The 24,450-nt window shown below is 51.1% G+C and overlaps 1 protein-coding gene across 5 annotated transcripts; it reads right to left on the minus strand.

Annotated features, from left to right (window-relative positions):
• Nucleotides 1-60: 60 nt before the first annotated feature.
• Npas1 (neuronal PAS domain protein 1) lies at nucleotides 61-20,739 on the minus strand. 5 transcript variants are annotated; one of them, XM_041654148.1, is made up of 12 exons: nucleotides 20,437-20,739; nucleotides 19,445-19,546; nucleotides 18,514-18,749; nucleotides 9,386-9,459; nucleotides 9,093-9,182; nucleotides 7,274-7,445; nucleotides 5,314-5,429; nucleotides 4,876-5,033; nucleotides 4,409-4,515; nucleotides 3,883-4,030; nucleotides 2,535-2,629; nucleotides 61-766 (listed from the first exon to the last, which is right to left on the minus strand). In XM_041654148.1, the coding sequence occupies exons 2-12, from the start codon at nucleotides 19,468-19,470 to the stop codon at nucleotides 297-299; spliced, it is 1,692 nt and encodes a 563-aa protein (XP_041510082.1). In that variant the 5' UTR covers nucleotides 19,471-19,546; nucleotides 20,437-20,739; the 3' UTR covers nucleotides 61-296. The 5 variants fall into 5 exon arrangements, with proteins under 5 accessions (XP_041510082.1, XP_041510077.1, XP_041510079.1 ...); XM_041654143.1 differs by having other exon boundaries at nucleotides 19,445-19,622; XM_041654145.1 differs by having other exon boundaries at nucleotides 19,445-19,637.
• Between the last annotated feature and the right edge of the window lie 3,711 nt (nucleotides 20,740-24,450).

Genomic DNA, 24,450 nt, shown 5'->3' on the forward strand with positions numbered 1-24,450 from the left:
AAGGTGTCTAAGGAAGAGGCAAGATGGCTCATTGCATAGAGACATTTGCTCCCAAGCCTGACAACCTGAGTTTGATCCTCAGGACCAACAAGGTAGAAGGAGAGAGCTAATTCCCACACCGTACCACCGCTACCCACCCACAAACAAACAGATAAATAAATGAATAAATAAATAATTTAAAGGGACAAGGAAAAGCAATCATGCAGGGTCCCTGGGGATGGAACCTCTCAGGGAATGGTGTTTAATTCTCAAGGAGGACTCCAGGCCTTGATATATGCCCCAGATTCGGCTTCTCTTCACTCTCCCTTCCGCTGCACCCTAGTACCTGTGGGCCCTGGGTAGGGCAGGCCCAGGGTAGGGTAAAAGGCCTCCGGGAGCGTGGGGCCTGGACCCAGCCTGTGCAAATGTGGATACATCAGGCTCAACTCTGCAGGGCCATAGCGGATGGTGCCCGGCGTGCACAGGCCCCTCACCACCGGTGGCAGGAAGCCTGCGTGAAGGAGGGCAGGCGAGGGCTCTCCAGGAGTTGTCAGGCCCCATGGGAGTACCGCATCATGCTTCAGGGCCCCCGCCCGGATGACAGAAGTGAATTCTGGCCGAGGTGTGGTCGGCGGATCTGAGAGCTCCTCGTCTCCACTGTCCTCGGAGCCCCTAGCTTCCTTTGGGCCAGGTTCCACTTTGATGCGTTTGCCTCGGGTCTGAGGGTTCTTGTCCTTGTCCTGGTCCACAGAGGCAGCCTGCTTCGGGTCAACTGGAGGCTCGTCCTCTAAAGGAGATACTGGTTTTTTATTCTTTGCAGAGCTCTACAGCTGAACCACGCCCACAGCCCCTCATTGTATGCTCGCATGCGCAGTACGGTGTCTAGGCAGGGGCTCTACCACAGAGCCAAGGCCGCAGCCCCTCAGTGATGGATTCTCCACAGGCCATCTACTGTTGAAGCAGATTCTAAGCCTTCTCTTTACTTTGTGTGTGTGGGTGAGGGCATGGCGGTGAGATGTCAACATTGGTGTCTTCCTCTGTCTCTATTATTAGATGATGATGGGGAAGGCACACATGCCACCGTGCAGATGTTGACCAGGTCAAAGGACAGCTTTGCAGCTTTGTAAAGTTGTGGTTTCTTTCTTTCTTTTCCTTTTTTTAAATTTGCAACAGAGTTTCTCTGTGTAGACCCGGCTGGGCTTAAACGCACAGAGATCCACCTGCTTCTGCCTCTAAGTGCTGGGATTAAAGGTGTGCACTACCGCACCTGCCTCCCCTTAAGTTTTAGAGAAGTATTTAAAAATTTAAAGACTTATTTCACGTGTTTGAGTTCTTTGTCTGCTTGTGTGTCTGTGCACTGTGTGTGCTTGCTGCCCCTGGAACTGGAGTTACAGATGGCTGTGCGCTGCTGCACGGATGCTAGGAGTTGAACCCTGGTCCTCTGCAGTAGCAGTCAGTGCTCCTAATTGCTGAGCCATTTCTCAGCCCCATTTAGACTTACTTATTTTATTTTATGTGTATGGGTGTTTTACACATACAAGTATGCCTCTGTGGGGTCTGGAGAGAGGGGTCTGGAGAGATGGCTCAGCGGTTCAGAGCAATGGCTGCTCCTCCAGCGGTCCTGAGTTTAATTCCCAGCATGGTGGCTCATAATGTAATGTAATGAGATCTGGCGCCCTCTTCTGGCCTGCAGGCTTACATGCAGGCAGAACTCTGTGTACATAATAAATAAATAAATCTTAAAAAAAAGTATGTCTCTGCATCACATGAATGCCTGTTGCCCACGTCGGTCAGAAGAGGGCATCAAATCCCTTAAAACTGGGATTATGTCTGGCTTTGAGCTCTGTAGGTGCTGGGGAATCAAACCTGGGTTTCTGCAAGAAAAAGTGCTCTTTGTTGTTGTTGTTGTTTTTTGTTTTTTGATTTTTCGAGACCGGTTTCTCTGTAGCTTTGGTTCCTGTCCTGGAACTAGCTCTTGTAGATCAGGCTGGCTTCGAACTCACAGAGATCTGCCTGCCTCTGCCTCCCAAGTGCTGGGATTAAAAGCGTACACCACTACTGCCGGCTTTTTTTTGGGGGGGGGGTTGTTTGTTTGTTTGGTTTGGTTTTTTTTTGCGACAGGGTTTCTCTGTGTAACAGTTCTGGTGCCCTGGAAGTCTCTCTGTAGACCAGGCTGGCTCTGCTTCCCAAGTGGTGGAATTAAAGGCCTGCTCCACCACTGCCCAGACAACAAGTGCTCTTAGCCTCTGATCCATCTCTCCAGCCCCTCCACTTTCCACTGTAACACAGGGCCTGTCAGTCAACCTTGAGCATCTTTGTGCTCCACTTCCCTGGCAGCAGGACTGCGGCAGTGTGCTTCTGCTCCTGGCTTCTCTCTGTGAGAAACTAACCTCATTCCATCAGACTTTCCAGGCCAGCACTTCCCCTGTTGCATCAGCCCCAGCTTCAAGGAAATTTGCCTTCAGTGTTAATGTAAATAGCCACCTAGGTTTCCACAATCAGTCCAAAGGTCCCTAGTCTTTCCTGGGTGCAGGAGTGGGAAGGGGTTAGCTTACCTGTGGACTCTGGGCCTGGGCTCGATGGATCCTCATGAGACACAGTGGCTGGAAGCTGGAAGGCATCCAGGGGTGTTTGGCTCTCTTCAGCATGGCTGGGGACAAGACGACGGGACTGAAAACCAGAGGTCTTGGGACAGCAGTGACTATAGACGGTCTCAACATGGAATTTGCTGATACTACCCTGAGGCGCTTAAAACTTTCTGTCAGACCTATTAACTCCATGCTAGTCTCTCTCTCTCACACACACACGTGCACACACACATGTGCACAAACACACACATGCACACTGAATTAAACCCATAGTCTCCAATGTGCTAGGCAGGGGCTCTACCACTGAGCCACACCCAAGCCCTCACTGGGGGATTCTAGGCAGGGGCTCTACCACTGAGCCACACCCCAGCCCCTCACTGGGGGATTCTAGGCAGGGGTTCTACTGCTAAGCACTCTTCCCAAGTTTCCCAAGCTGGCCTTGAACTTTCAGTTCTCCTGCAGCAACTGCCCAGCTCCAGAATATATTCTAACTCAGATGAGCTCCCTCCTATGGGCAAGCCTGTGCCACTGTCAGCCACTTGATATTACCTGGGGTCCTTTAAAGACGTGGTGGTCATCTAGTCTCTTCCTTCTAAACCTCCTGTTCACTTCCAGGATTCAAAGGGGCAGATGGGCACCCCCTCCTCTCCTGGCTTTTTTTTCTTTCCTCTATGTATTCCTGGCTGTCCTGGAACTTGCTCTGTAGACCAGAGACCCACCTACCTCTGCTCCCAAGTGCTGGGATTAAAGGCGTGCGCCACCACCACCACCCGACTTTCTGGCGTTTCTTAAAGCATGCCCTAGCCTCCTCTTTTCTCTTTCTCCAGTTCCTTTTTCTCCCAATCAGCTCTCAGCAGGAAGAAGGGTTTTTAGTGCAGATTTGCTTGTGATCCCCTCTCCTGTCACAAAACCCTCAATACCTACGCCCTGCTGCTGCTGCCTCAACCCTTTCTCCTGCCTCTGCGCTGGCCCCAGACACTCCCTCTCCTTCCCTAGGCAGCGAAGGCTGTGGACCTGAGACTTCATCTGCTCGGTGCCCTCGGCCAGCAATGCATGTATGTATTGCCTCACTCTGGTCCTCTCTGTATAAAGTCTGCCATGGTTCCCCAGTGCCCTAGAGTCAATCTCACACGTTCAGCCTGAGGTGAACCACTGTGAGCCTTCTCCTCCCAACAGCGACTCCTCTCTGTCCCAGTGAGGCTGTTCCATGCCTAGGCATTTGCTCTCATCTGCTTCCCCCTTCAGGCCTACAGAGCTCTCCCTTGTGGGCCCTGGCTGGGATGGGGAGGGGCTGCCGCTAAGGGCCACCTCTCACCTGAGCACGTGACTGACCCACAGAACGTGATGCTCCCCGGCACTCTTGCCGTTCCCGGCCACAGTGGCCACAGACTGCAGCCACACGAAGCCCCCCGCACGCTGCAGCCAACGGTAGTAACCAGTCACCACCTGACCTTTGTCCAGCACTGGGTCCATCCCAAGAGAGCAGAGAGCCCAGAGGGGTGGGGAGGGTGGGAAGAGTCAAGGCAGGTGGGCAGGAGACAGGCAGAGGCGAGGCGGCAAGAGTGGGGGAAATCGAGAAAGACAGAGAAAGGTACAGAGAAAGTCAGCGACCTGGAGGTATCCCAGCATCGGTCAGAGACCCCTCTCACCCCACTTACTGCCCACCCCCATGAGCACTTGCGCAAGCTCTTGGATGCTTTTCTATTCCAAACAGAGCCCCAGGAGCTGCAGTACAAGCAGAGACCGTGGTTAGCCCTGATGAAGGACTTCCAGGGATCAGGGCTTCGGGGCCATTCGGGTCTTTGTGGTGGGTGGGGAAAGGGTACAGAAGTGTGTCTCACGGTCCAGGTGGCTTTGACGGATCCTGGTTGCATCCTGTCCATGGACAAACTGGTAGCAGCTGCGCCCCACAAGCTCCGAGGGTCCCATGTCCATATGGTCGCTAACTCTGGAGGAGACAGAAGAAAGAAGGGGGGGAGGAAGGAGTTAGAGACACTAGGCGGTATGGGAGATGGCAGAGTTCGCTTCAGTGTCTTCCAGGGTCTACGTCCTTGTAGTGCAGCTCTTTGCGTCTCAGTTTTCCATGTAAAATGGACATAGTAATAATACGGGTGAAGGAAAGGGCAAGTGATGATGGACCAGCAGGGCCAGGCCCACCCTCCCTTCGCCCAGGCACCCCTGCGTCTCCGTTACCCTTCCTCCTCCCATGACTCCCCACTGCCCTAGTCAAAGGCCCAGGCTTGACTGATTCCCGTATATCCGCATATTTTCAAAGAACCCACCTTCCCTCCCACCCATACCCCGGTACCTGCTCTCACAAGCTAGGATGGTGAGGCCCAGGCTGAGGCGGAAGACAATCATGTGTCCGTGCAGAGGAAGCTCAGCCAGCGGGGCTGGGGGCAGCGTGTGTCCCAGTGCCACAAGACCCAGGGCTCGGGACCTCAGGCGCCCTGTCACGTGAATGACCTGTGGAAGGCGGTCCTCATTGGAAGGGATCAAGTGGGGTTAGAGCCCATGGGGCTGGAGATGGCAAGGCAGGATCAGCAGTGATGGGAATTACTGCGGAAGTACCTGGTGGGGCTGCTGAGGCAGGAGGACCACAGCCAAGCCAAGGCCCCGCCCAGTTTCACTTGATAACCACAGGTCCCTTGGCACAGGCGAAGCCTTGAGTGTCTCCCAGTTTCTGTCTTCACTGCCCTGTAACCCGGGACATAGCTAGCACACAGGAACGACAGCTCCTACCTACCTTGTAACCTGAGGCTTTGACATTCAGGCCCCTCTTTGTGAGGGTGGACTTCATGCGGACGAAGAAGGAACGCTCCTGGACCCGGAAGGTAGGGGATGCCTCGGTAGGGCTGGCTTCTGGGGCAGAACAGGAAGGAACCACCTCAGAGCCAGCCTCATGGTGTGCTGGGCCACCCCAGACACTCGACACATCTAACGGTTAAACAGGCACACTGCTACAACAATCTCCCCTCCTCCGTGGGACAGCCAGGTCTAAAGTCAGATGTGCCCCTTATTTCTCAGAACCCACGTAGTTCACGAGAGCCTTGAGAAGAAAGCCATCTTTAACTCTATCCCCCAGGCATTAGGTCTGACCCCAGCCCGGTGCAGGCACTCCGTCTGGCCAGTTGTTCCTACATGGGGACAGCCTAGTGTCCACTGGACTGTGAACCTAGGGAGGATGGGCTAGAGCTGTTGTGATCATAGCCATGTCCCCTGTCACAGACTAGAGGTATAAAAGGAAGAAGAAAAAAAACAAAAATCAACTCTTTTTTTCCCCTTTTTTCTCTTTTTGGTTTTTCGAGACATGGTTTCTCTGTGTAGCCCTGGCTGTCCTGGAACTTTCTCTGTAGACCAAGCTGATCTTTAACTCACAGAGATCCACCTGCCTCATGCCCCCACCATGTAGCTAAAAAACCAACTCTTAGAAAAAAAAAAACCTTGTATAAACAACAACCCCTACACTTTGCTTTTAGAAAAATTGCTTGCACCCAGGGGGCTGGTGGTGGCACAAGTCTTTAATCCCAACACTGGGGAGGCAGAGGCAGGTGGATCTCTGTGAGTTCGAGGCCAGCCTGGTCTACAAGAGCTAGTTCCAGGACAGGCTCCAAAGCTACAGAGAAACCCTGTCTCGAAAAACAAAAACAAACAAACAAACAAAAAAGACTTATTTGTTTATTATGTATACAATGTTCTGCCTCTGCCTATACACCAGAAGAGGGCACCAAATTCCTTTATAGATGGTTATGAGCCATCATATGGTTGCTGGGAATTGAACTCAGGACCTCTGGAAGCCAGTGTCTTAACCTCTGAGCCACTCTCCAGCCCCAAGAAACCTCGAAAGTACAGCTTTGCTGTCCCACCTCATCCTGAGATGGCTTCGGAGTCACTGTCCCCCAACCCCAAATTTGGCCAACGTTAAGAAATCCTTTCCCTAAAGAATGTTCACGTCTTCCCATCTTTCTTGAGGCACCCAGATTCATCAGTAACCTCTATTAGTCCCCTGCATGTAACAGCCGGCTCTCCAAGCTCCTTACACTGTGGATGGCTCATTTAGGATGTTAACCAAACCCAGTTCAGTCATCCTCACCGGTCTCCAACATCTCCAAGGTAAAGGGAGCTTGTGGGTGATGTCTACTCGACCTTTGTCTGTCATGAGAGTGGAAATTTCCACCCAAGAATGGACTGGAATAGATATGTGACTTGGGTCAATTAATTTGACCTCTCTGTGCTGTGGCTGGATTTTGGAAGCCTCCCTTCTGGCTTGTGGAGAAGGAGTAAGGATCCAGTTTGTTTGTTTGTTTGTTTTTTGCTTTTGTTTGAGAAAGGATTTCACTGTGTAACAGCACTGGATGTCCTGGAACTAGCTCTTGTAGACCAGGCTGGGTTCGAACTCACAGAGATCCGCCTGCCTCTGCCTCCCGAGTGCGTTGGGATTAAATGCCCGACCCTGGACCCAATTTTTTAAGACACCACTTAAAAAAATACAACAACAAACAAACAAAAAACAAGGCTTGAGGTATTCCCACCTCCATCTGGCAAGCTCAAATCTTGGTGTATCTTGGCCATTTGGGGGAACCAGGCAAGTTTAGACAGCCTAGTGGACTTAATCCGTTTTATAAAATCTTGCTTTGTTAAGAACAAACAACATGATCTACCCTCAGGCGTTATTCTTTGGCAAGGAGGGAGTTCCTGGAAATTACCAATCTCGGGAGTGTCCACCAGCGAGGAGGATGACGAGGAGGAGGAAGAGGAGGACACGGAAGGTGGCGTGGGGGGCCCAGGAGTTGCAGCCCGCAGCCCCAGTTGCTCCAACACCTCCGAGTGGTCCCCAGGATGGATGTAGTCGAAGACGCTGCTGCCCGTCAGCTCCACCTACCGGTGATGGAGGGGAATGCAGGAGCGTGTGAGCGCTAAAGCAGCAGCTGCGTTTAGCCTGGGCCTGCTCTCCCTCAGGTGCACTTCACACCAGCCTTGTATCTTTCTTTACAAGTTTTCCTTCTTTTAAAATAAGGGCGTGAGGGAGAATTTTTGTTTTGAAACAGGGTCTCACTTTGTAGCTCTGGCTGTCCTGGAATTCATTATGTCGATAGGATTAGGGTTGGCCTCAAATTTAGAGCTCTGCCTGATTCCACCTCTGGAATTAAAGGCTTGTTCTGCTACACTTGGCCCTTTTTTGTTTTTTGTTTTTGTTTTAGACAGAGATTTGCTAGGTAGTCCAGGCTGTCCTCGGTCTTGTGGCGATTCTCCTGCCTCAGCCTTCAGAGTGCTGGAAATTACAAATGTATGCCATCAAGCCATAAATGAGTTTGAACCTTTGAGATCGGCCGTCTCTCCGATGTCACAGGGATCCTATGCTCCTGCGCTCCCCTCAGCGCAGCCTCTAGCTTTGTCCCACTGATCTTCTGACCTTCAAGCCCCGTGTAAAGCTCTTCTGAAAACTGCATGTCTGAGCATGGCAGAAGCCCATGCCCATCCCACTGTCCCGCTGCTTGGGGTGGGTGACCCGTCTCCCTCCAGCCTTCATTGCTCTATACTCCCCTTATCTCTTGACTTTTTCACACACACACCGTCCAAAGTCCCCTCCTTTGGGGGAAGTGCCATTTGTTTGTTTATGTGGTTCTTTCAAGACACGGGTTTCTCTGTGTAGTTCTGACTGTCCTGAAACTCGCTCTGTAGACCAGGCTGGCCTCGAACTCACAGAGATTCGCCTGCCTCTGCCTCCTGAGTGCTGGGATTAAAGGCATGCACCACCACCGCACAGCGAGAGTGTTATTTTTTGAGACAGCGTCTTATGTAGCCTAAACTGGCCTGGAACTTCTAATCCTCCTGCTTCCACCTCCCAGATGCTGGAGTTTAGTGCACAGGTTTATCCTCACCACCGTGCCCAGTTTATGCCATATAAAGAGTCTACCCCAGGGCTTTGTGAATGCCGGGCAAACATTCTATCAGCTAGGCTCCAGTCCTGTCCCAGCTACAGTGGATTGAATTCCAGAAGTCCCAGACAGCTACACAAGCATGTACATCTGAGCCGTACCGTCACTGAACTCAGCCCTCGCTGGGGAAGAGTCTCAGCAAGCACTTCGCCATGCAACTACACCTCTAGGCCAATTTTTAATTTTTTTTCTTTTTTTTATATTTATTTATTTATTATGTATACAATATTCTGTCTGCATATATGCCTGCAGGCCAGAAGAGGGCGCAAGATCTCATTACAGATGGTTGTGAGCCACCATGTGGTTGCTGGGAATTGAACTCAGGACCTTTGGAAGAGCAGGCAATGCTCTTAACCGCTGAGCCATCTCGCCAGCCCCCAATTTTTAATTTTGATACAAGGTCTTATGAAGTTGCCCAGGCTAGCTTTGAACTTGTGGCCTTGCCTGAGTCCCTGCAGCATGTGTCGGTGTGCTTTGTGAGTTTTCAAGGAAGGCTGTCTGTTTTTCATGTTGAGATCAGTGAGACCAGCAGAGAGCAAGGGCGTGCATAAGCCAGGCATAATGGCAGCCCACTGTAGGTTGTTACCTGTGAGAGACCCAGGTAGATGGACACTGTCTCTGAGATGTAGAGGAATTTTCCTTCCTGGTTCAAGGCGAACACGAAGCCATCCAGAGACTAGAGTTGAAAGAAACGGAGCGGGTGTAAGAAAGGCACCGGATTCTGAAATCTAGGTGTCCGTCTGGAGGGTGGCCCCCGGAAAAGGAACAGGAACAAGGGACCTTAGTTCCAGCTCTTCACAGACGCAGGAAAATGGATGCTATTCCCAGATGCGACCACCAGGTGGAAGCACGGAGTAGCGGGCTAGGAAGGGACCTCACCTGAAGGATGTGTCCACCCAGGTGTTGCTCGAAAACTTCAGAGATCAGAGCCACAGGGCCTCGGCGGCTTGGGGCTGGGGACAGAAGGAAGAGGAAAGTCAGGGCCCGCGGGTCTGGCTTACTGCATCCTGGGCAGCCAGTAGGAACCTAGTCAATCTTGAAAGCCCCAGCCACCATAGAGAACCGGTTTACAGATGTCTGTTCCCTATTGCTGGGACAGAAAGACCAAGATTGAGAGACAGAGAGTGGAGAGAGAGATTTGTCCACTCTTTCTTCTTTCTTCCAGGACAGGATTTCTCTGTGTAGGCTTGGCTGTCCTGGAACTCGCTCTGTATACCAGGCTGGCCTCAAACTCTACAGAGACCTCCTTACCTCTGCCTCCCTAGTGCTGGGATTAAAGGTATGTGCCACCATTGCCAGGTTCACACCCTCCTTTTGTCCACCAAAAAGGTCCTTGAGTATTGCTATTCCCAGGTTCTATACTGTGCAGACAGTGCCATCGACACAAAGGTGACCAGAAAACCACAGTCAGTCCTCACTGGGCCATGAAGCCAGGTCCCATGAAGACTAAGCCAAGGCCAACTGGCCTGGTGGTGAAGGCCTGTAATCCTAACTGCCTGGCAGGCTGAGGCAGGAGAATCAAGAACCTAAGACCTGCTTGGGCTTCATAATGAGATCCCATCCCAAAAACTAAAAAGAGGTCTAGCAACATAGCTCAGTGGTAGAGCCCCTGCCTAGAATCCCTCAGTGAGAGGCTGGGGCGTGGCTCAGTGGTAGAGCCCCTGTCTAGAATCCCCAGTGAGGGGCTGGGGCGTGGCTCAGTGGTAGAGCCCCTGTCTAGAATCCCCAGTGAGGGGCTGGGGTGTGGCTCAGTGGTAGAGCCCCTGCCTAGAATCCCCCAGTGAGGGGCTGGAGGGGCTGGGGGCGTGGCTCAGTGGTAGAGCCCCTGCCTAGAATCCCCCAGTGAGGGGCTGGAGGGGCTGGGGGCGTGGCTCAGTGGTAGAGTGCTTGTCTAGCACTCACTCACCCCTGGGTTCAATTCTTTGTACTGAAAAACAACAACAAAAGATGAAGAAGTACAAAAGAATAAAAATGTGGGTAGAGAAATGGATTCTCTTACAGTGCCGGGTGGACTGCAAACTAGGGTAGCAGCTGAAGAAGACAGTTTGGTGATTCTTCAACAAATAAAAAGAATTATGATGTGCCGGGCGGTGGTGGCGCACGCCTTTAATCCCAGCACTCGGGAGGCAGAGGCAGCCGGATCTCTGTGAGTTCGAGACCAGCCTGGTCTACAAGAGCTAGTTCCAGGACAGGCTCCAAAAAAACCACAGAGAAACCCTGTCTCGAAAAACAAACAAACAAACAAAAAAAAAGAATTATGATGTGAGCATCTGGCAATCCCTTCACACCCAATGAACTGAAACTAGGAATGGTGAGGAGAGCTGTATGCACACGGAGAGTGCAGCATCACACACAGCCAAAGAACAAATGTGGTACATCCATTCAGAGGACCATTATCGAACCATGAAGAGGAATGAAGCTCTGGTACGTGATGCGATGTTATGAGACCCAGAACTACATCTGAAAGCCAACAGGCACAAAAGGCCACAGTGTGTTTGATTCCATGTCTACGAAATGCTCAGAAATGGCAGGCAAAGCAGGTCTGTGGTTGGCAGTACTGGGGAACTGGCGGCTCCACGGCCGTGGGAGTCTGTGGGGGTGAAGGAGGTGCTCTGAGACAGGCGGTGATGGTCCTACAACACTGTCCATGCAGTGAATGGTGCTGATTTTGATACCCCAGAACAGCCTTGTCCACACAGCAAGTTCCAGACAGCCAGAATGGAGAGTGAGGCCAGGTCTAAAGACGCAAGCGTGCGTGGTGTGTGTGTGTGTGTGTGTGTGTGTAGAGATGGTTCAGTGGTTAAGAGGTCACTAACTGCTTTTGCTAAGGACCCAGGTTCCATTCCAGGGCACCTTACAACCCTAGTCATGCTAGTCTCGGGGGATCTGATGTCCTCTTCTGGCCTCTGTGGGCAATGCTCACATGTGGGACACAGATATACAAGCAGGTAAAACACCCCCACATGTAAAGACAAATAAATAAATTTAAAGCTGTTGAAATGGTTTAGTGGGTAAAGGCATGGGCTAGCAATCCTGGAGATCTGGGTTTGCTCCCCAGAACCTCTGTGAGTGAGTGAGTGAGTGAGTGAGTGAGTGAGACTTGATTCTCACAGACTGTCCTCTGACATCCACATGGGTGCTGTGTCCTGCTCACAGGCATATGCACACACAAATAAACAATGGAAGTAAAAAAATAATGAAACTACCAACCAGCTAATTTTACCCTGGATAAATTTTACATAACATATTTTAGTTTGTTTGAGATAGCATCTCAATATTTAGCCCAGGTTTAACTCAAAATTTCCATTCTCCTATCTTTGTTTCATGAGAACTAGATTTAAGGGATGCTCCTCCAGGCAGGAGTACAGTGTTTTTACTTACTCTCTCTTTTTTCAGTGCTGTGGATTGAACCCAGAACTGTTCATGTAGGCAGATGCTGTCCCACTGAGCCACACCCCAGCCCCTCACTGGGGGATTCTAGGCAGGGGCTCTACCATTGAGCCACACCCCAGCCCCTCACTGGAGGATTCTAGGCAGGGGCTCTACCACTGAGCCACACCCCAGCCCCTCACTGGAGGATTCTAGGCAGGGGCTCTACCATTGAGCCACACCCCAGTCCTCACTGGAGATTCTAGGCAGGGGCTGCTGCTGAGTTACATCTCCTGCTGATATTTTTGTATAGTAGACCATGGCATAAAAGAGGGGAACTTTAGGAGATATGTTGAGGAGATGAAGACATATACAAAGAGAAGGAGAAACTCAGAATTTCAGAGAGACATAAATTCCACCAAGACATAGGAGAACTGGGGTCCCAGACTTGGTGTTGATGGTTGGCAGACACACAGTGGTCCTGGATGCCATCCTAAGGACTCTATTGCTGCAAAAGCTGACACTCTCACCCTACCCAAGGTAGAACCAAATGCTGTGGGAGCACTATCGGACCTTCCCTCTGCGAGGCGGAGGGCCTGGAGCCACTCTTTCCTCTTGGTACCTCAGTTTCCTCTTTCAGTGGGTTTGCTGGAGGGGTCTGAGCCCCTGGGCTGCCAAGCATCCAGCCAGTGTGATGGAGAAACATACAGAGTAAATAAGGGTGGGATTATTATTATTCCTAGGCAGGGACATGTCCCCACTTATCCTCAGGACTCCCCAAATCCTCACTAGCCCAGGGATGCCTCCGCCCCCCACATCTGACCACTGTTCCTCCTGCTTCCTCCTTATCTGAACCTCCAGGAACAATAAGTGAAGGGGCTGATGGGGACCCCTCCCCTGAGACCCAGCTCCAGGCAGCCCCGTGACAGGCAGGAACAATGCTGCCTGCTAATTGTGGCAATTTTCCCCTGTCATTTTTGCTAATTCCTTCATTTTCCCTCTCTGCAGATCAGCCCGGGTCAGACCAAGCTGCTGCAATTAACGGCATTAATGGGCGCGCTGGGATGGGGGTGCCCAGGGGGGAGAGCTTGGGGACCTGCTGTCCCCCCCCACCCGTGCACAGGGCCCATCCCCTGTCACTAAGATCCCCAGGGTGTGCCTAGGATTGCCGATGGATGCCTTAGTATACCGTTTCTGCCCCCCCCAAACCTGACAGCTCTCCACTCCTCCTGCCTACAGCCCCCTCTCTATCCCCCAATGCAACAAGTGTCTCCCACCTTCACATCTGCCCTCCTGAAGTTCAAATCCTGTGGAACCACTCATTCACTTAAAAATTTGTCTTCACTTAATAAACGTTTGTCAGCCAACACCGGGGGTGATGGTGGAAGACTAGGATGAATGAGGGGGAAGAAATGGGGAGACCCACAGGCAGAGAGAGGGTAGGTTTAGAAAAGGAAGGACAGTTAAGACCCCTACCAAGTTTCAGGAGGTCCTCTCCTTTTCCCTTCTATGAGTCTCCTGTCTTGGGTTGTTGTTATGGTCTTCATGACTCTGGGGAGTGGAGAAGGGGGTCCCATCATTCCAGTGTCTGTTCTTATAGAACTAGATTGATGCCGAGCAGGGCCTCAACTTGCTCTGGAATTCTCTCTCTCTCTCTCTCTGAAACTAGGTTTCTCTGACCAGGCTGACCTCAAACTCCCAGAGATCTATTTGCCTCTGCTTCCTGATTGCTGGGATTAAACATGTGACATACCACCAGCTCTTCCTTCCTTCCTTCCTCCCCCCACCCCACCTCTGAGTGTCTCAAGTAGCCCAGGCTAGCCTGGAGCTCACTACGTATCATTATCATTCTGTGTCCACTTCCTGGGTCCTGAGATTACAGGCCGACACGGCGCCTGGTTTGTGCAATGCTGGGATGGACCCAGAGCTTCCGATGTGCTAGGCAAATGCTCTACCAACTAAGCCCCACCCCACCCAGCAGCCTCGCGCTAGGCAGTTCTGTATGCAGTTCTGAGAGTTTCACCGACTCCACCAGTAACAGGAGTCTAGCTAGAGGGTGAAATGGGTTTTGTACATCAAAGGTTACCGGGGCCACAGTCCTGGGTGCGAGTGATTAACACGTCACCTAAGGAGTGCTAGGGTACTGTGCCAGTCTGAACCACTCGGGAGCTTCCGGGTCCTCTCTCCTTCCTGCCTTCACCTTCCTGCTTTCCCCAGCTCCTGTCTCAATTCCTCCCCCACCTCCAGTCTCCTCACTGCTTCCTTCTGGTTCTTGCCTGCCTAGGGCCCTTGGCTCCGGTCCTGTTCTCTGCCTGGCCCTTCTCCTGAAGTCTCAGGTCAGTGGGCACACCCTCCTGAAGCAGCATCCTACCTGTGGGAGTGGTCTCTGGTCAGCACACTCCGCCCCTCCCCCCAACCCTCCACTGACTTAGCTCAAGTGATTGGGGGAAAGGGCTGGGAAGATGGTTCAGTGGGTAAAGTGTGGAGAGACCTGAGTTCAAATCTCCAGAATTTATGTGACGTTGGATATAGTAATGAGCACCTGTAATTCCACACTCCTGCTGGGAGGTGAGAGATGGAGACTCCTAGGCAACCCTGGGTCTGCTAGCCTGGCCTACTCAGCTCTGAAGAACAGACCTTATGTCAAAGAAGGAGGGAGGCAAGGACTGAACCCTCCATATGGGTACTACACACACACACACACACACACACACACACACACACACACACCTCTGACTTCCACTTGGGCACCCCCCCACATGAACTGGAGAGATGATTCAGCAATTATGAACACATAGACAGAAAGAAAGAAAGAAAGAAAGAAAGAAAGAGAAAAGAAAAGAAAAACTGGGCAGAGATGGTTCACACCTTTAAAATCCAGCACTAGGGAGGCAGAGACTGGCAGATCTCTGAGTTCAAGGTCAACCTGAAAAGAGTGAGTTCCAGGACAGTCAGCGATACATAGAGGAACTCTGTTTCAAAAAACAAAACAAACAAAAACCCAAAAACCACAGACTGTTCTTGCCGAGGACTCCATCTGGTTCCCAGCACCCAGCTTGGGTGGCTCACAACCATCTGTAACTTCAGCTGCAGGGGACCCAACCCCTCTAGCCTCTTCCAGCAGCTGCACACATGCGGCATACACAAACATGTGTAGTCACAAACACATACATATACTGTAGCCTTGGCTGTTCACTGCAGGAGCTCTGTAGACCAGGCTGGCCGTGAACTCACAGAGCTCCTCTTGCTCTGCTTCCTGAGTGCTGGGATTTAAGGTGTGCACCACCAACCTAGACATCACATACATTTTAATAAAAAGCTTTATTTTATTAATTTTCAAATTATTAAATAACAATATTTACTTTTAATTATTAAATTATTGTTTAATAAAAAATACTAAAGGGGGCTGGAGAGATGACTCAGAGGTTGGGAGCATTGCCTGCTCTTCCAAAGGTCCTGAGTTCAGTTCCCAGCAACCACATGGTGGCTCACAATCATCTGTAATGAGATCTGGTGCCCTCTTCTGGCCTGCAGGCATACATACAGACAGAATATTGTATACATAATAAATAAATAAATAGAATAAATTAAAAAATACTAAAAAATAAAAGCCAGGTGGTGGCGGCACACTCCTTTAATCCCAGCATTTAGGAGGCAGAGGCAGGCAGATCTCTGTGAGTTTGAGGCCAGCCTGGTTTACAAGGGCTAGTTCCAGGACAGGCTCCAAACTACAGAGAAACCCTGTCTCGAAAAACAAGACAAAACAAAAAAGTGGTAGCCCACATCTTTAATCTTTAATTCCTGTAATCTGGAGGCAGAGGTAGGTAGATCTCCGAGTTCAAGGCCACCCAGTCCAAGTGTGGTGTGGAGTTCTAGGACAGTCAGGGTTAGTACTGTCCTAGATCCAGTCAGTAACAACGTCTGGCGCTGTTAGCTCCGCAGATAAAGGCACTTGTCATTAAGCCCAGCAACCTGAGTTTGTTTCTAAGGACCCATGTGATAGAAAGAGAGAATCCACACCCGCAAACTGTCATCGTCCCTCCCATATACGTGCGATAATCTCTTCCATATATGCACACTGAATAAAAAATTTAAACAGAGACTTGGGCAGAGAAAGAAAATGGAACAGGGATGGTTCAGGGGTTAAAAGCACTGGCTGCTTTTCCAGAGGACCTAGGTTCAATTCCTAGCATCTGCGTGGCAATTCGAATCTGTACCACCAATTTCTGGCCTCCATGGATACCTGGTATAGGTGTTGTACAGAGACACATGCAGGCAAAATATTCATACACATACATGTGAAGATAAAAACCTTCACAGGGCGGTAGTGGCGCACGCCTTTAATCCCAATACCCTGGAGGCAGAGGCAGGTGGATCTCTGTGAGTTCGAGACCAGCCTGGTCTACAAGAGCTAGTTCCAGGACAGGCTCCAAAACCACAGAGAAACCCTGTCTCGAAAAACAAAACAAAATTAACAAACAAAAAGAAGAAGATAAATCTTTGGGTGACTTTATCTCTTAGGGCCTCAGTTTTCCAGGACTATTAAATAGTCACAAAGGGCTTCCTGCTTAAGGTGTCTGCAGACTGGCAGAGGCCTAAAGTTGGATGTTGTTGCCTTGAGTCAGGATGTTGAGCCACCCACGCACACTGCCTGAACCAGTTAGTTCTCATGTACAGGTGGGCATTGCTGAAGTAGCCAGAAGATGGCCAGGGAGCGGTGACTGGAGTGAGCCCTTCTCCCTCGGAGCCTCCCAATGCCCCTGCAAGTACTGGGGGGCTGGACACCTTCAGGGCTCTCTCAGTCCCCCCCTTCCCCTCCCTGGGGCTCCAGGACAATAGACAAGATGTTTATCCCCCGCCGGCGCACGTGTTGTTCGCGGGTAATGACAGTAATCAGCCTCCCTAATGCGGCATTCTCTCAGCGCCAGTCAATTCGCCTAATTACCGCCTGGGAAGCCGGATTATTTAAATTTAAATGGTGATTTATTGCGGGGCTTAATCAATGCTATTTTCTCTCCCCCCCCCAACCTTCTCCCTGGGCACTAGGGTAGGAAGGGAATAGGAGCCCTCTCCAACCCCACCCTAAGGACACCCAATTCTTCAGGTGGGAGGAGGGGCTTTTTCACCTGTGACCTCAGATAACACCTTCATTGCCCCGTAATAACAATTAAGCAGGGATATAGAAAATAAAATGATGAATATCTAATACTTCTGTGGATCAATAACCACAGGTGGGAAGTAAGAAAAACGAGGTATTCATCTCTATGTTGACATCTATGCAACATAGTCTACATTTTCACACATCATAGACTAGAATTTTCCTCCTCTTGCGTCTCATCTGCATCTCTGAGGCAGGGACTTTTCATTTCATTTCCCCCCTTCCTACTAATTAGCCTGTCTTTCTTGAGACAGGAGCTTATGTAGCCCAGGCTGACCTCAGGACTGACTCACTATGAAGAGCAGGCAGGACCTCCACCCACAGAGATCCGTCCACCTTTGCCTCTAGAGTGCGGGGATGAACGTTCCACCAGGCCTCGCCTTACGTGTGTTTGTAGCCTAGGCTGGCCTCATACTCCTGGTGATCCTCCTGTTGCAGCCTCAGGAGCACTGGAAGGATCCACCATCAATGCCACACCCTGACAGAGCAGGGACTTTGGTAGCATGCGGTTCCCCTTAGGTCCTGGCACTCACAAAGGTATCACACAGGAGGTTGACTCAGTCAAACCACAGACCACATCCCTAAGGCTGGCTTGGCTTTGCTGGGATCCAGGGGCCTTGAAGATGTTCATTGGTTTCCAGTCAGTTGGAAGGGACCAATTCTGATGGGCACTCCCACAGAAAGAGGGAGCCACCTACCTAGGACTGCAGAGCTATGGGGACGAGGGCTGGAGATGGCCACACAGCTGATACCTTCCCAATCATCCTCCCTCATCCTCCCTAGGCATACTGTTGGAATTTAGCCCCCAGAGCTCCAGTAGTCGCTTGGAGCTCTGCAGGCCCAGGTTGGGAGGCTCTGGGGACAGGAGGCTCTACAGCGCCTGTCAGAAGTGACATTATTGTCCTTTCTTTTGTGACAATATTAGTTCATCTCCCCTAATAAAATTAATAGCCTTTGCTGCGTGACAGACACCTGTATTTCCAGGCTGATGGCAGACACCTGTATTCTCAGCATTGAAGAGATGGAGGCAGGAGGATCCTAAATTCAGGGCTAACCTCTACTACATATCAAATTTGAGGCCAGGTCAACCTACAGGAGACACTGAGTCATGGCGAATACTTTTAATCCCAGCGCTTGGCAGGCAGAAGCAGGTAGATCTCTGTGATGTGAAAGCCAGCCTGGTCTACATAGCAAGTTCCAGGCTAGCCTGAGCTACATAGTAAGACTCTATCTCATATAAACAACAACAGTAATAACCTAGTGATCTGAATTGTTGCCAGGTTCTGACTTAGGTCAAAGGTTTGTAAAAATCACAACTTTTTGTCCCCTAGATAGCCTAAGTCACCAGTTAGGAACCCACAAAGGGTCTGGAGGACTCTCTAGGAGCTGAGCCAGGGAGAGTCTGGCTTTCTTAATCCTGTCCCCAAGGCTGAGGTGGGTTGGCATGGGAGGATTTGGCAGCAAGAGCATGCGCACTCACCGAGGCCAGCCGGAGGCCCGACGGCTCGCAACCCCCAGGGTGGAGCCCCTAGCGCGGCGAAGCGACGCAGGCGGAGGTAAGTGACACTGAGACGCACGATGGACGCCTTGTCCAGTTGGCTGGAGATGGCACCGGGCAGAGGAAGCAGCTTAGCCAGCTCGAAGAACTCTAGATTCTCCTTCCCGCGCCGCCAGCGCGCTGCGTTGCGGGACTTTTCTTTGCGCTGCGCCTGCAGGCTGGGCGGGCGGCGTTGAGGAGGCGTCAGTGAGCGCCCCGGGCTCACGGTTCCCACACTTTAGGAAGTGGGACAAACCTGAGTGCCAGTTCTATACCCCTGCTGGTTTTTGGGAAAGGGGCCTTATTTATTTAATAATAACAATTGTTATTATTATTATTTTTATTATTGTGGTAGGGGTTGAACTCAGGGTTTTCAGCACTCTACCACTGAGCTCTCCGGCCTGTTTTTCTTTTTCTTTTTCTTTTTTATTGAGACTGAGGTCTCACTACGTACACCGGGGTGGCCTTGAATTTACAGAGATTTGCTTGCCTCTGCCTCCGGAGTACCGAGACTAAAGACACGCGCAACCACACCCGGTTCTTGTTTTTGCTTTTTGAGGTACATCTTTCTATTTTGCCCTGGCTGGCCTTGAACTTGAGTCTACCGCTTCACCTTACAGAGTGTTTGGGATGTCAGGCCGAAGGGCTCAGCTGGGGCCAGAGTCTTTTCAATTGCCTGAGAATGTCGGGGGTGAATTCGGAGGTGGGGGACTAAAAACCGAACTCCGGAGTAGGTGAGGGTGACAAAGTCTAGGCGCAGCAGGGTCAGGGCACTGACCTGGGTATGAATGCTCATCCGGAAAGCTGTGAAGTCCCCCCAACCCCCGCAGCCTTCGGGGGCGAGGCCATGGTCAGGGCCATTAGATTTGCTCACCAGGGCCCTGGTGGGGCCTTGACCATTAGCCCGGGCAGGAAATCCCAGGGGACGCTGGCTCCACGGTCTCCCCCGCACTTGACTTCACCTCGGCCGCTGCTCCTGGGATAGGGGGTCGCCATCACGGCGGGGACTCGAGAATTCAGGCGCGAAGGAGTCGCAGGTGGGGCTCAGTCCCCTGGGGGAAGAATATCTAGGGAAAGTGAGGTGCGTGCCGGTCTCCAAGGGTCCAGCCAAGAACGGGCTTGGATGCGTGCCTCAGTTTCCCCTTCCTGGGAAGCCGCGCTTCCCACCCTGGCGCTCCGGGTGAGGACGTGCCCCGCCGCCGCCTCCCCCGCGCGGCCCGCCAGCGCGCCCGCCTCACGCCCGCGCCGGGCCGGCTCCCGCATACCAATGGGCGCACGCGGCGCGCATACGGATCGGACCGGCCCGCGCGCTGCGTGCCAAGCATGCCCAAGCTGCGCTCGGGGCGGGCGCCTCGCCAGGGCCCCGACGCTCCGGACTCCATCCCCCCCAAAACTCCCAACCCCTCGGGGATCTGTCCCCCAAAGCCACCCCCAGTGTCCTACTCCCCAGGTCTGCAGCTGCACCCATTTCCTAGCCTGGGCTAAGGAGGTAGGGAGGACAGAGGGACCCCACCCCAAATCCTGCTCAGGAAGCATTCAAGCCCCTGGGGTGGCGCCACCTGACCCGGTTGCTAAATATTCAACCCACAACTTCCTCCCAAAGACCAGGGCGTGAGACCCTGGCCCATGACACCGCTGGCCACTGTGACTCCAGTATGAACGTGACACTCGGGTCCAGGTGTTCTGGAATCCAGATCCCCTAGAACCAGGGACGTGTCCAACTGGCTCTTTCCTCTTCACGATTAGGTGTCCAGACCGCGCTCATGTCCCCAGCATCCAGGTGGCCCCCAAGCCTCCCCAAAACGCGCTGACGTCTAGTGCCCTGAACCTGTGTGACTGTGACCAGGACCCCCAACAACCACGCACCTTTCTCTGGATCTCGCCGGTACAAGCGTCCTGATGCCGTGGCCTCCAGGTCACCAGAGTCTAGGACCCCGCATCCCAGAAGGACCCAGGGGTCCCCGTTCCCTCCTGCCAAGCCTTCAGGCGTCCCGCACCCGCAGGGCTCCCGACCGGGTTACCTGGCCGCGGGGTGGGCTCGGGGCGCGGCGTGGGGCCGGCCGGGTGACGTGGAGGGGCAGCTCCATAGACCCTGGGGCGCACGGGCTTGGGCACCTGGCTCTCGGCGCCCACGGCGGCCTCGCAGACTTGGAGACCACGGACAGCGGCGGCGAGGGGCGGTGCCTGTGTTCGCCCCACCCACAGAGGCCCCGCCCAACGCCGGCCCGCGCGCCTCTGCCTGATGGATAGTTCCCATTCCCGTGTCCGTCTGGCCCGGCGTGTCTGAGTGGTCTCACCCCACGACCATATCAGGCAGGTCAGGTCTCAAGCTCCTCCACCCTGGAGTCTCACCACGATCGTCATCCGCAAAGGATGGAGCCCCTCAGCAGCCCCTGGGGACCCTGGGGGCAACCAGCACCGTGGTTCAGTCGGAGTGGACATTCAGAGGTCAGCGTCCCTGCTAGAGACGTGAATCCAGGCCTTTAACGATCTCCCTTCCCAGGAGAAAATTCCAGGATGCCAGTCTTCATTCAGAGTAGGACCTGGCGGGTACCAGCCCTGTCCCCAACCCAGGTCTTAGTTGTTAAGGGAACTCAACAGTCCAGAGCCCCCTGAGATCTTGCCTCTATGGCTCCCTATTGGAACTAGAACCCCAACCTGTGGGCGCCCAACTTCATAACTGAGAACAGAGCCAGGGTGTGGTGGCACTCATTTGTTAACCTCAGCATTTGGGACAGTGAGGCAGGAGGATTAAGTTGGAGGCAAGCCTGGACTATGGAATGAGTTCCAGTCTTGTCCAGTCTGGGATTCAGAGTGAGACCCTGTCCCAAAAGTAATAAAAACAAAGGAGTAGCTAGGCTGGGAGAATGGCTTAGTGGGTAAAGCTTGCCAGGGAAGCGTGAGGACCTGAGTTCAAATCCCCAGAATTCACATAAAGTCACACTCGGTGGTCTACTTCTATAATCCCAGGACTCCTGAAGGGCATAGCAAGAGATCCCTAGGAGCTAGGGGTGGGGGCTCAGCTAGTCTGGTTCTACAGGAAGGCACTGTTTCAAACAAGGTGGAAAGGGAAGGAACTCCATATGAGATTGCCCTCTGACCCCCACATGTTCTGGAACTGTGGTATGCATGTGAGTACACACACATACACTGATGGCTCATTTTATTTATTTATTTACTTACTTATTTATCTATTATGTATACAATATTCTGTCTGTGTGTATGCCTGCAGGCCAGAAGAGGGCACCAGACCTCATTACAGATGGTTGTGAGCCACCATGTGGTTGCTGGGAATTGAACTCAGGACCTTAGGAAGAGCAGGCAATGCTCTTAACCTCTGAGCCATTTTTCCAGCCCCTCATTTTTTATTTTTGAGACAGGGCTTCTCTGTGTAGCTTTGGAGCCTGTCCTGGCCTGGAACTCACTCTGTAGCCCAAGGTGGCCTGGAACTCACAGAGACCTGCCTGCTAAGTGCTGGGACTAAAGGCGTGTGCCACCATACCCGGCTTTGTACACAGATTAGTTCTAAAGAGGGTGGGACAGGCAAGATGGCTTTGCGGGTAAAGTACTTGCCACCAGGCCAGATGATGTGTTTATTCCCCTGGACTCGCATGGTGGAAGAGAAGAACCAACTCCCCAAGTTGTCCTAAGGTTGTACCTCATGTTGGCAGCTGACCTTGGTAGTGTAAGCGTTACTCAGGTGGTGCTGGTTTTGAAGGCCTGAAGGGGTGATATGGGAGTGATTTCTTATTAATAAAGAAACTGCCTAGACCCATTTGATAGGCCAACCCTTAGGTAGGCGGAGTAAACAGAACGGAATGCTGGGAGAAAGAAGCTGAGTCAGGGAGTCGCCATGATTCTCCCACTCCAGACAGACGCAGGTTAAGATCTTTCCTGGTAAGCCAGCTCGTGGGCTACACAGATTAATAGAAATGGGTTAGATCAATATGTAAGAGCTAGCCAATAAGAAACTGAAACTAATGGGTCAGGCAGTGTTTAAAAGAATACAGTTTCCGTGTAATTATTTCGGGTAAAGCTAGCCATGCGGGCGGCCGCGTGCCAGGGACGCAGCCCTGCCGCTCGTAACACAACAGAATGGCGCCCAACGTGGGGCTAAATCCACTTAAAAACCTGAGAAGGCTTAAAAATAAGGGAGAGAGACTTTAACACAGATTTTTGCTGTTTGTTGGTGGCGTGCTGTAGAGAGATTTCCTGATTCGGCAACAGCAGCAGAAAAAAAAAAGCTGCGTCATTTTAAAGTGCGGCTTCTTGGGACTATGCCGCCAGTGCAAACTCTGGCTTTAAAGCATTTCAATGGATTTTATGGGACTGGATGTTTGTGTTCCCGCTTGGGATCGGAAGGAGAGTGCTCTCAGCGCTCCCCGCCTGCACCTGGGCAGATGGCAAAATCAGGCTTAGGCAGGCGGAAGAGCATGGTGAAAGAGACGTGTTTTCAGACTGCGCAGTGCTCTGCGTGTCAGATTTGGTTGTAACTTGGATAAAAAGAGTTTCTGTGCTGCATGCTCAGTCTCAAAATTAAACTACTGAGTGCGGCTCCAATGAGGACTTGCTGTGTGCCTGGAACTGTGCACAGCTCAGGGGCACCAAATGGATCTGAGGCAGGAGCGGCTGCTCCTTGCTGAACTGTGCTGGTTATCAAAAACTACCGTAATTACCATAATAACAGCACAGTTAAGGTTTAGACTGGGCAGGACACAGGTGGTACCGTATTACCTGTACATGGTACAACTTAAGTTTTTAAGAAGTGCTTAACATTTTAAGAAATGCTCCTGGATAGTAAAAATATTACAGATTCACAATAAAACAGATTCAGACATAACAGACCTCAGTGGATCACAGTGTTGGATAAATGTACATAGGCTTGAGAGAGAAAAGAATAAGAATATAGAAAATAAAGTAAATGTCTTAAAAAAAAGGGTAAAGTCTTTAAAGAGACAGAGTACAGATAGTTAAGAGATTAAAATAAATAAAAAAAAATAAGCCACGTAAAAATGGAAAATTCACAGAGAGTCTGGATTATGTACATTGTGTTTTCTTTAAAATTTTTGACTGTAAAGGAGCTAAGTACAGACAGACATTTCATTACATGGGCTGCCAAGCTAAACCAAAATGGATATAAAGGTATTACGATTTCAAAATTTGGGTTTAAGAATATGATGCTTTGGAGAGGGTCTTCTTTTGTTTTCACAGAGGACCAGACCCTGTGGATTTCTTCTATTACAATTTGGTATGATAGACCACGCCCTCCTGAAAGGTTGTTGTGAACATCTTCAGAAAATTGCTTCGCTCAACTACAGACTGAGATGAAACTAGCACACAGGTTATACCATGAAAGACCTAATTAACGACGCCCCCATTCAGCAGGAAGCAGTTTGGAGAGAAAAAACTGCGCCCATGTTCCCAAAATATTGTTTATAAATGTTCTTTTACATTTAAAGGGGGATATGATATAGGTATGAATAATTTGCATTGGTATGGATTTTAAGGTCAATTTTGTTATATGTATATGTATTTTTTATCTTGAATAAGGTGTGATTGTGTAGTTCATTTTTAAAATGTAATGTATAATTAGGAAATATAGGTTGTTGATGGATAATCATAATAGTCAAGTTTGTAGTCATGTTACTTAGATTTTCTAGATATGTAGAGATATATTTCAGATAGGCATTCTTCATATCTCTCAAAGGCTACAGAATATGGCATTTAAAATATTTTAATAACTTAGGACTTTTCATGACAATGAGACATATCTGCTCCTGGTGGCACCAATCTACTTCGAGAGGAAGATGGGCATCAAAGAGGATCCTTATGGAGTTGGATAGCCATTTGGGCAAGAAACTGCTCTTGCCTGGACTGTTG

This window comes from Microtus oregoni, unplaced genomic scaffold (assembly GCF_018167655.1).
Source record: "Microtus oregoni isolate MIOR12 unplaced genomic scaffold, Mior012 000006F_ref0000085, whole genome shotgun sequence".
Classification (NCBI taxonomy): Eukaryota; Metazoa; Chordata; class Mammalia; order Rodentia; family Cricetidae; genus Microtus; species Microtus oregoni.